Source organism: Haemaphysalis longicornis, unplaced genomic scaffold (genome assembly GCF_048455015.1).
Source record: "Haemaphysalis longicornis isolate Haplotype H1 unplaced genomic scaffold, Haemaphysalis longicornis Haplotype H1 scaffold_9, whole genome shotgun sequence".
Lineage (NCBI taxonomy): Eukaryota > Metazoa > Arthropoda > Arachnida > Ixodida > Ixodidae > Haemaphysalis > Haemaphysalis longicornis.
The window spans coordinates 134407002-134419019 of NW_027526460.1; the positions used below are offsets into that span (position 1 = coordinate 134407002).

General features: G+C 47.3%; 1 protein-coding gene across 2 annotated transcripts in view; it reads left to right on the forward strand.

Annotated features, from left to right (window-relative positions):
• Positions 1-12018, forward strand: part of LOC144153008 (S1 RNA-binding domain-containing protein 1) — a 99836-nt gene that overhangs the window by 66911 nt on the left and 20907 nt on the right. For both annotated transcript variants that reach the window (XM_077684631.1, XM_077684630.1), the window contains exons 17-20: positions 581-769; positions 2378-2491; positions 8984-9069; positions 10398-10496. In XM_077684631.1, coding sequence (XP_077540757.1) covers positions 581-769; positions 2378-2491; positions 8984-9069; positions 10398-10496 — 488 coding nt within the window. The remainder of the gene's footprint in view (positions 1-580; positions 770-2377; positions 2492-8983; positions 9070-10397; positions 10497-12018) is intronic.

Genomic DNA, 12018 nt, shown 5'->3' on the forward strand with positions numbered 1-12018 from the left:
ACACCGGGCAGCTGTGCAGCTATAATTGGCATAGTGCATGCAGAACACACTCGTGCTGCTACGTTTACCTGTGTGTTTGTAACCTCCGTTGTTTGCCATGCCATTCTTAGTGCTATAAAAAGGACATGCATTGAATCTAAGCGCAAATAGGTCATTACGCAAGCTTGAAAGCCTTGCCTAACTTGCGTTTGTTTTGACGGCCTCAGCCAATTGCACAGCTCTTATAATACATCGTAGGTTGTAATTCGGGAAATCAGATAGTGGGTCGCATGACCATTCGGTGTTTCGTCGTTCTACAGCTTATTTTAGCGAGGAAGTTTGCGTTAAGAGTGGCGTCGGTGTTACTCTAACGAGACATTATTTTGAATGTACCAAACTTAAGCCCCAGTCTGATGCAATCGCCTAAGTGTAAAATTTCCCTTGATATGTAAAAACTTTATCTCAATAGAAATTAACTGCCAACTCTTGGTCCGCTATCAGGAACGCACAAGCCGGACCAAATTACATCACCATGAGCACTGGTGCTTGGCTGCCGTGCATGTAAGAATGCATGTGGGATTCTCCTCCCCCTCCCCTTCAGGAAGGTGTCGGGGCTGAATGCGGGCACGGCGCGCAGCATCGTGGAGTGGCGCAGCACGCAGGGTCCCTTCTGCAACCGGCAGCAGCTGCTGAGCGTCAAGCGGCTGGGCAACAAGGCCTTCGAGCAGTGCGCGGGCTTCGTCAAGGTCTTCCCCGAGACGGCCACCCGACAGGCAGGCACGCCACCCGGGTGAGCTCAGCTCCTTCTCCAGCCACGGAACAGGAATTTTTGCGGGTGTGGGCAAGTGTAGGACAATATCACAGCGAAAACAGAGGTGGTCTGCGATGCCTTGTGGCTGCAGCGGGGAAGGAGAGGGTGGCGGCCCCTGGTGGACGAAATGGTAGAGTCCGTGCGCCGTGATTGCGGTGGCCACGCAGCTATTTTCTCCCGCAACAGATGCGGCTAGCCGAACATGGGCCAAGCACTTGTGACGATATCTGGCCGTCCTAGGAAGCGACGCTTCCCCCTCCTGCTTTGCTCTTACTCCGTGCTTTGAACGCACATGGGGGCCAGCGCAAAATTGCTCGGGTCTTTTTGGTCAGTCGCCCATAACGACCATGTGTGGTCCAAGCTTCAGTTGCCCTCTTGGAGGAGGACCAAGGGCCACATCTCAACCACAAGGGGTAACCTTCTGCTCTTTTTTTTTTTTTTTCCTTTTTCTTTTAAAAGTTCGGTGGCACCTGCTGTTATGCATGCATCCAATTAATGGAGCTTGCTTGTTTGTCAGCACCCCTTTGTTTTGCCACAAAGTTGGTCTTCATCTGTTTGTCTACAAGTTTGTCTGTGAAAAGTGTTGCCACGATTACAGTGAACACCGGAGTCTTTCTCTTTCCGAGCAAGTGTTGCCACAATTAAAGCAACCGCTAGATTTTTTTTTTTTTTTTCTTAACCTTGGCTAATCTCCTCAAATGGGTGTGCTTGCTTTAACAAACGTGTGCTGGGGTCACTGGGAGGTCGCCGCGAGGCTTGCACACGCATGCTTGGCATTTTCTTGGTTTTGTTAACTGCTGGGCAGTGACTGCAATCTTCGCCAATTGCCCTAAGGTATGCTTGGCTTGACAAACATGCGCCGGGGACACTGGCCGATCGTCTCGAGGCGCGCACACACAAGCGCTGGGCATTTTCTTGGTTTTTTTAACTGCCGGGCGGTCGCCGCGAGGTGCGCTCACATGTGCGCACTCGGCAATTTCTTGGTATTTTTCACGGCGGACACGAAAACTTACGATTTGCTAAATAGCTTCGCTGTTCAATAAAGACAAAGGGGTACCGACATGTCCAGTTCTCCATTCTTCTGCAGAGAACAAGTCCACTTATTTCGGATAAACAGGGCCCATTTCTTTATCACGTGCACGCCCTCGGTGATCGTGTTCTTCCCATTCAAAGCGCACCCGCTTCATGCAGAACCATTTCTCCTAATCTCTGCTCTCATCAGCGCTCGTGCATTTCCCAGCCAGTGCGGTCGGAGTTTTTGCAGGGCTCATTCATAATTAACCTTTGTCCCTCTTGCAGGTGCCTGTCTGTGCCCTAACAGGCAACATTGCGTTGGCATAAATGTATACCATGATTGATTGAATGAAGGATGAAAGCTGTACTAATGATGCAAAGTGCCAGTGGGGAATTTAAGTTTTGAATGGGATACCCCAACTGCTCTATTCTGTTACCAGCCTGCACTTGCTTCGAAACCTGCATACGCGTGGGAAGCACACTGCCACATTTTTTTTCTGTTAATTACTACACACTGCATACCATGGCTTTGCATGCACTGATGCCTCCTCGTGTATCCCCTCTTGGCCACAGTCAGGCGACAGCAGCGCCACAGAAGAAGGGAAAAGGGGCGAAAAGCAGCAGCAACAGCTTCGACCCCCTGGACATGACGGTGATCCACCCAGAGTCGTACACCATCGCAGAACAGTAAGTGTCATCGTTTCTGTGCCCCTTGGCTGCATTTCCTTCTTTTTTTGGTTGTGCTTGCTAAGCTTCTACTGTCGATTAAGGGGGGACACTGGTCTTGAGGACATTTTTGTTATTCTTTAACCTATGTGCTTGATATTTACACATTGAGTGTATTTTAACATCCTGAGCACAAATATGCTGTCAGTTTTCGTCTATGCGGTGTAGTAAGTTTAGAGTTGTGCAACGTGTTATGTCAGTCCGTTTCGGGCAGTTTTTTCATTATGTACCTATGAAATAGTCAAATAGCTTTTATCCCTTTGTGCTCTAGAAAGACCAGGGAGTTCAGCTATACCACTGCAGTAATTTTAGCATGGTTTCTGCAAACGCTGTAAAATTCGTAAATGTCGGGTCATCAATTTACAATGTCTTTGTAAAACTAACTGCATAAAATCTTGTGCCAGCAAAAAGAAATTCTGTACTTTTGTACTTTTATTGCACTGTTCAGTTCATAAGCTTTTGAATGCAGCAAAAATGATGTAAATCGAACCAGTACATCCCAAGATATTGTACCCGACAGCTGACCATGTGGGAAAAAAATTGGTACCGAGAAAAAAGGGCGTGAAGTTTGGAACCGTAGGTGAAAATAGTCATCCAGGCGACTTCAAAGGGCGACAGCTTTGTGAATACTTATGGTACAGCTATGATATCTTGCACGTACATTCTTTGGGACCTGTAGACTGCAAATAAAATTAATGCAGAAAATTGATTTTTTTTTTGGCAAATTTTCGGTCCTCAAGACCAGTGTCCCCCCTTAAGCTATGGAGGAGCTGCATCTCCACTATGCAAGTCTCTAATCATCTGAAGAATGATTCTCGTCGTCTGAAATAGCTGTTGGAAAAAACAAAGCCTGTGCACGGGAGTAATGTGAATGCGCAGCTTTTAATCTATTTCCCACACTTATGTGTGATAAAGTACCTAGCTGTGACATTTTGGACAGCGCACAAATGTCTGGCAATGCCTTCCTCAACTTCAGTGTAGTGTTTATGCACTTAAAATGTGCAGTTTCACTCCCGGGAAATGTAAGCACATTTGTGGGTGCCTTCATCACGCAAAGTAAATTCGTGTTTACTTTTTTTTCCTCATCAAAATAGGGATGATGCTGTGCCGACGCTTTGACTCACAGTGACACTTCTGAAGACTCTCACATTGGAGCACTACTTTCAATCAATCAATCAATCAATCAATCAATCAATCAATCAGTCAATCAATTTATTAATATCTGAAAATTATACATGGGGGTTATATATATACAGAAGGAGGTCCCAAGGTCGAAGACTGTAGCGGGACCTCCTATACAGAATAACTTAAAATACACTGAGTAATAGCAGCAAATGATAGAAAAGAGGGACGTGTACAGGAATGATGTAAAGCAGAGTCAATGGGTTAAGTTACATGGTAGCAACGAGACATCCCTGTTTCAATAACCGCATTCAAAGTTGCGTGTTTTCTCGAAGTCAGGAATGGAGACCTCCTTTACAATACTGTGCCTCAAGCTGCTTCCCTTTAGTACCCAGTTTTTTTTTTTATTTGCTGCCATTTCACTTTCGCCCTTCAATTGCCAGTCATGCAACACAGAGGTGAAGTCAATCAGGTCACAAATTCCACTGGGGCAAACCAGGTAAAAACATGTTTGCACCCCAGAAACTCTGTGCAGGCAAATGGCAGCATCTGGGTTTCGTAAAACTGGATTTGTGGCGGTATTTTGTATATCAGAGTTTAAATTAAATTTAGCTAGTGCTAAGAAATGTGGGCGTAAGAAACAAAATATTAAACTTTATCGCTAGGTTCTTGTTGTTTTTGTATGGACCTTTACCAGGGTTGCACTCGCTCCATGAGGTTGCTTTGGGCTTGGAGGACATCGGAACTCGTAGATTTGTTTTGACTTCATTGGCTGAATACGTCTGCATCAACCGCGACACTTACGACAGCAATGCGGGGCTGTGTGTGATTGCGCTACGTCAGCTTGTGGATTGATATCATTCATCGCAAAGTGGGAGCGTACCAAGGGCATCCAAAAGTCATCCACTGTACGCAATAAACTTCTGTCAAGGAATATAGGGAATCGGTATCGTACTAGTTCCAGCTAAAATCGTATCGCAGTAAGCTTACAGTGCATTGAGGTTCCTGCAGTATTGCCATGGAGGAAAGAAACTGTAGGAGGGAGTGTCACGTAACAATCGTGAAGGCGAGTCATTAAAAATAAAAAATAAAAATCCATAGTACAGACACTTCGCCACATTACAAGCAAGTGGTAGTTCTTTGCGCCTCACGTGGGTGGCCACCGCCTAGGCTGCGTGCGTGCACCTGTTCGGTGCCGGGCCATTCGGGTGCAGTGTTCGGGCGTCGTGTGCAGCGTTGCCTGTAATCACAATGAAGAAGTCAAAGTTCATGTTGTTGTGAAAGCGTTGTGTGCTGCCGAGCAAAAGTGGAGATGGCAGAGTATGACATCCATGCCTTAGCCTGTATGATAAACAGTCTACACCATTTATAACGTACCCATTTATAATGCAGGACCAGATGTGACGTGCGTTTTTGTTTACCACTGGTTTGCATACCACTTATGCTTATACTGCTTATACCGCAGCACGCTATAGTGCGGTTTTTTGATGGGTCCACTGATCAATCGGCCCCGCTGGGCTTTCTTTTAGGGTCGCGAGGAAGAAAAACAAGACGGAATCAGTCATCTGATGCAGTGCGAGCTCTTTGCTCTCCTTTCACTTCAACACACAGAAGGAAAAAATAGGCACCCTTTAGTTCGTGTGTTCCTTTGGCACTCAAGTGGCAACCACAACTGCCCTTGCTTGACACACCTTGAAAGATAGCGAGCCCCCCCTCCCCCCACACGCCTTAAGTTGTTCCTACTAGAGCGTTGTGTAAATAAGCAACTGTCCTTTCCCTTTTTGAACATCCGTAGATAGTGAGTGGGAACACCCAAGGTTTCCACTATCTGTACTTTGTACTGATAAGCAAGCGCCTTTGGCGTGGAAAACGCAAGGTGGAGCGAAAAAAACAATCCCGCTTGCGTTCTAATCATGTTGTCCCACGGCATCCGTTCACGCACACTAAGAAACGCAGCCGTGCTTAAAGCCGCACTCGCCGTTTGTAAGACTGTGCTTGCGGTTTGTCAGACCGTCCAGCAGTGGCTGATGTGAAAAAGAAAGACAATATAAAGACCGAACCTCTGTTTTTAAAGGGACACTGGAGTGATTTCTACACATTGCGGGATTACTAGCGCAGTTTGTAGTGTGGAGTCTCAAGGCCATGTTTCGGCCACTCGCACTGCATTTACACGACTTTATTCAGTAGTGTATGATAGCTGAATCTTACCGGTACTCACCTACGGGGCAGAAACTTGGAGGCTTACTAAGATGGTTCAACTGAAATTGAGGACGACTCAGCGGGCAATGGAATGGAAGATGTTAGGTGTAACATTAGGGTACAAGAAGAGAGCGTAGTGGGTCAGGGAACAAACGTGTGTTAAGGACATATTGGAAGAAATTAAGAAGAAGAAATGGATGTGGGCAATGCATGTAATGCGAAGGCAAGTTAACTGTTGGTCACTGAGGGTAACAGAGTGGATCCCTAGAGAAGGCAAGCGTGGCAGGGGGCGGCAGAAAGGTAGATGGGCAGATGGGATCAAGAAGTTTGCGGGGATAAACTGGTCGCAGTTAGCACAGGACCAGGATAGTTGGAGATTAATGGGAGGTGCCTTTGCCCTGCAGTGGGCGTAGATAGGCTGGTGGTGGTGATGGTGATGGTGATGATGATGATGATGATGATGATGATGATTCAGTAGAAAAATCAATTCGAAAGTAATGTCCTCCTCTCTGCATTCTCTTTGCCTATTTCCTATGATGTTTCGTATGATGTCAAAACAAGATGGCTTGGCTTGACTGCATGCCTCTATCACCCTACGGCAGAATCATTCGGCCAGGTGTTTAGTCGGCCGGCTGCCGGCGGGTCGTCACAATTCATTCGCTCGCTTGAAAATGGGCCACAGCATGTTTCTGCCTGGAAGAGCGTGCTTTTAGTTTGTTGGTTTGTAGACTGTATCAAGATGCAAGTCCAAGTCACTCCACACAAGCGCACATGCGACGCTTCACTGAACGGTTCGCTAGTAGAAAAAATCATTAAGGCCAACTGAAGGCGAGAAAAGAGTCAGGGAAGTTCACGTAGGTACTAAGGAATTAAAACCAACTGAAACTTTTATCATACACTTTTTGCGCTTTGTGAACTATTACAGCGGTCAGCAGCACAACCACACATCTGCGAACGCTTTTCCACCTAATGAATGCAGTCGACGAGATTTATGTGAGAATTGGGGGGACGCTTCTGCACGAGCGCTATTCAAGAAATGGGCAGCTTAGCTGCTTGGAATGCTAAAACTAAAAAAAATGTAAACTGGCTATACGTTATATAGCCAGTATATTTCCGCCCCTCGCAGTGCTGGCTTATGGCTGAGTGGTCGGGAGCACTAGGTGCATTGTTTTGCAATTTGCCAGTTCGAATCCGTGATCACGGTTCTTTCTTTCTTTCTTTCTTTCTTTCTTTTTTTTTTTTTTTTTTTGAAGTTGATTAATTTGTGTTTTGGAATTGTTTTCTACACTGAATTCACCATTTTTTCGCTGTACCATTCATTGCTTCACGAGCGAGTTCCCAGAACGCACAGATATTGACACTGACGCGATGGCGAGTTCTTGTTGGTGTGGCGTTGCCATAAGCAGCGACTGCTTGCCGAGCCACTGCGTACGCGTCGGCTACTGAATGTTGTGATTCCAAGCTGTGCTGGCAGTGACGCATTTTAGAGCCGGCAACATGGCAGAAATGCGGTGTGTTGATTCCTGAGATGTTGAGAATGCCCAGCCAACGACAATGTCGGATGCCAATCATGTTGTTGCTTAGAACCAAAACTCTAACTGGTTTGAAGAACTCCGATCTTGGACATTGTCCAATCACATCACAAGATGAATACGCGTCACTGCTGTTAGTTGTTGCGGCCGCCACGGATGTCACACGGTATTTTTCTTCTTTCGGGCTTTATAAACTAAATACTGCTTTATCGACTGGATAAACGATGCAAAGTGTGTTTATCTGAGCCAGTATTTATTTGAAACAAAATCAAAAGTTTGACAAATTCACTTCGGTGTCCCTTTTACACACTGATATAACTACAGTGGAATCTCGATGATACGATTCTGGGTGATACGTATTTCGGGATGGTACGAATTTCTGACAAGTCCCGGCGAAATTGCATTGTTTGTAATGGAGAAAATTTCGGCTCTTACATACGGACCTGCGCGGCCCGGCGGATGATACGAACGAGCCGGCAAGGCGCCCGACTGCTGAGCGAGCAAGCGATGGCAACGTACGGGTTCCCTCTACCCTCTTTGTCACTCTTTCTCCAGGAACGGCCGGGCTGTTGTTTTCTGCGCGCAAAAACGCACCGCGCTGACGCCGCCGCGAAACCACCCGCACGCTGCTCGGGGCGCAGCCGGCCGCAGCAAAATGGCGGCGACTTTGGTCGCGAAGTGGTGCGGGGCGCTCGAACGACCGCTTCTAACGGCTCTCTAAAATGCCGCTCAAAGCACACACGAATTTTGTTGTACGGTAAAGGAACTAATAATGGGGGCGGAAACGGTGCTATAAAGTATCATCCGCGCCGCTAGTGAAAGCGCCCGCGAAATATCCGCCGGGGTGCTAAGCCTAAACATCTCCGGCGGAGCCAGCCGGCGTCTCGAGCGCTTCGGAACTCGAGGCCGCGGGCGCGGAAATCGCCGACGCGCACGAATCGCGTGCAAAAACGCTCCTATAGTGAGCTTGGGCACCGCGAGTGAGGAGATTAAAGTCTAAAAGGACAGCTCGACGACATGGATGTTAATAAAAGGTTAAAAACGTCATGGATTTCTTCACGCGACAGTAAGAAAAGAAATATACGAAAACTTCTATTAGTGCTCAATTTTTTTTGCCTGTGTTGGTTCATACGAATTTCGGATGATACGAATATTTTTCGCGGTCCCGCGAGATTCGTATCATCGAGATTTAACTGTATGTTTTTAGTGCTGGTAATACGTCATGTGCTGGTAGTACGGTTTTAGTGCTGGTAATACGTTTATGTTTCTAGTAATACGTCACCGCTGCTTGTATTACATCACAGTAGCGCAAAATTTGAAGGTTAAATAATAATCCTTGTGTTTGTTTTTTTGTTAAAATAATGTCTTTTGTAGCTTGAGGGGAGCTGAGTTGGTTCACAAAGACTAGTTCTTCCAAACTTGAACTAAGTTGTACTTCGTTTTCATGGCCTGTTTAAGTCGGGCCTTCTGTTTTCTCTCCTCTGTGCCACTTAAACGATTCCCACTGTTATAGAAGAAAAGAAAGCTGCCCGCCACTGTTGTCTGTAGTAGTTTGCTGCGAGTTGCTACATGTCTTGCCTTCGCTTGCATTCTTTTGCAGCCTCATCAGCCACCTGGGACTCACCAAAGACGGCATTGGGAAGCCGCACTTCATTGAGAAGGTCAAGCAGGAAACATCCAAACACGGTGGGTGGACGGTGGCCGGCCAGTCTGGGGAAATCCCCTCGCTGCCGCACTTTTCGTAATGGTGCCTTCAAATTCAGGAAAGACCCGCCAAGTTTTCAGTCGGCATTGTGTGTCCGAGTAGAGGGGTGAAAATTAGGTGCGATTTGGTGCAGATTTGTTGTAGGTGCGCCTTGTATCACGTGGATTTCGCTTCCTTTTTTTGAGGGCGTGCATCAGAGACAGCATGCACCCTGCTTTTGAATATCTTTTGGTGTTGCTTTGTGCCCTGTCGCGGAGTGACGCATCAGGGTGACCTTCGCTGTGCTTGGTAGCCTACTCCTCCTGACTGCTGTTTTCTTGCTGTGCCCTCTTCCATGTCTATACAGCACCTCTTGGATGTGCACCCTCCCTTTGTACCCTGCTCTGTACTCCTCTTCCCATTGCCCTGCTTATGGGGTGGTCCGAGCGATTGACCACCTCCTCTGGCAGTGCCCCCACAACCATTTCTCCCATGATGAGATGTTTTGGGCTGCTCGGATTCAGCGGTTCAAAAAGCCATTGTCGCGTGGGCGGCCAAAGTCACTGGGGACTTGCCGGCCCTGGTCACCACCCCTCCCCTGAATTAGTCCTTCGGGCAGTAAAAGTGTGCGCTCTCTCTCTCTCTCTCTCTCTCTCTCTCTCTCTCTCTCTCTCTCTCTCTCGCCCCCCCCACACTGTTTAGGGCCTTCATACTTTCATAAAAGGCTGCCTACATTACCCCTGGAAGAGTGTCTTCCCAGCAACTCTTGTGTTTAGCAGTGAAGCCTGCTTTAAAGGAGTCGGTGTATAGCGCTGTGTTTAGATACACGAGGTCTTATGGAGGCATTTAAATAAAAGCCCTTGGGGCCTTCCTAAACTGATGTTAGGCGGACTACACTGCTCCTGAAAAACTGTCTTCCCAACAATGGACTTTCTCGCAGCAGTGAATCCAACTTTAAAGGGGATTGGTGCATAGCAGTGCGGACTACACGTCTACCCTACAAACATCCACTGTATTTTTTTCGTGCGAGACTGAAAATCTACGGTAGGCTCTCTCCTTCCCCACTGTCAGTGTCAGTGATGCGTGCATACCAACTCACAGTGAGAGAGCAGCCCTGATCATTGAATCAACACTGAGAAGGATATAAAAGGTCAGACTTCCGCATTGCCACTGTAGGAAACCACAGCCACTGGGGCCATGCAGGAGCATCTATATGTGAAAACTGCCTCACCCCCTCTCCATTTGTTGTTGAGGAAGGGTGGTGCACATTAGAATAAGGAGAAACGTGATGACACTGTCTGTTGTGCCTTCCCCTTCCCTGGACGTGCAGGTGTGAGCCACTTTGTGAACCTGCTCGGGGGAACCATAGCCACCATGCAGCTGATCATCGACGCTCTGCAGCACAGCGTCGAGTACGACATCCGCTCGGGTGAGTAACTGGAAGAGGTACTGGCAGTACGGGAGCCCGCTCCATTTGCGATGCTGAAAAAAGCACCCGTCTGTGGCTGACAGCGGGCTCACTGGCCGCAACTTTTCGCTTTCGCAGTATTTCACTCTTTTATCTGCGTTCCTTGGTTTCACTGTTTTGTAACTCGTCTGTTCTGCATGTTTCCTTAGCCTGGAGTTTGGAAAGTGTAGAAAAGTGGGGGCAAAATGTCGCAAAAAATGGTCAGGTATTTCTTGGGGAAGGGTGTATCCTCAGTTTGGAGCAAATGGGGGTTCCCTTTTGTAGAGGTGAGTGAGGGGCTTACTGAAGGGGGCGTTGGCTGACAAGGTGGTGCGATCTCTAAAAACTTGTTCTGTGGGCCTGAGCACAAATATGCAGTCAGTTTTTGTCTATGGGGTGTAAGTTTAGAGTTGTGCAACATGTTATGTCACTCCGTTTCGGGCAGTTTTTTCATTATGTACCTATGAAATACTCAAATAGCTTTTATCCCTTTGTGCTCTAGAAGGACCAGGGAGTGCAACTACCTAAACCACTGCAGTAATTTTAGCATGGTTTCTGCAAACGCTGTAAAATTCGTAAATGTCAGGTCATCAATTTACAATGTTTTTGTAAAACTAACTGCGTAAAATCTTGGGCCAGCAAAAAGAATTTCTGTACTTTTGTGGTTTTATTGCACTGTTCAGTTCATAAGCTTTCGAATGCAGCAAAAATGATGTAAATTGAACTACAGTCGAACCCCGCTACAACGAATGCCGCTTCAACGAAATTTCCGCTTCAACGAAATATTTCCAATTCCCCGTCAGCTAGCCATAGAAGTCAATGCAACAAAGTCCTCGCCACAACGAACCATTTGTCAGGCTTGCTTTCGCTTCAACGAAATTTTCGATGATTTGGGCTGGGTTTGAACAATTATTTGACAATAAAATAAGCATAGCGCCAGCTGTCTGTAACTTTTTATACATTCAGGAGGCTTAGTTTCACCGAAAATGCGCGTTGCGACCACACCGCCACCCAAAACAAAACAAAAAATAACTCATAGGCGCACGCCATTGCTTGATGGTGATAACGATGTGGCTGGCCGTCTTTACACGAGGCGCAGGCCCGCTTCGCCAAGGCGGAGCCCCAGAGCTACAGCCAATCCGTATCTAGTTGAAATTGCATGAATGTGCTCCGCTGCTGGCGCGGTGCCGTCATGTATGCGTTGTGAGCAGCTGTCCTTGCCGTTTTCCTTCTACCATTCTTCATAGCCAAGAGCGAAAATCATGTTTGCGCGTTTGGTCTTGAAGCCTAGTCATCCTATCTTAGTCGCGAGCGCGCGGTCCTGTTAAATGCAAGCGCGCGCGTCTTGCCTGCCAAGGTCAGTAGCTGCCGTGCCCTGTCAGAGGCTAAGATAACGGCACTGCTCCTGCCACAAGCGAGAGGGGGGCTTCCCACGGCCTAGCAGCTATCTGCAAGTAATCAGCTCGGTGGACACGCCTTGTTGTACAGCGATACGTTTTGCGCC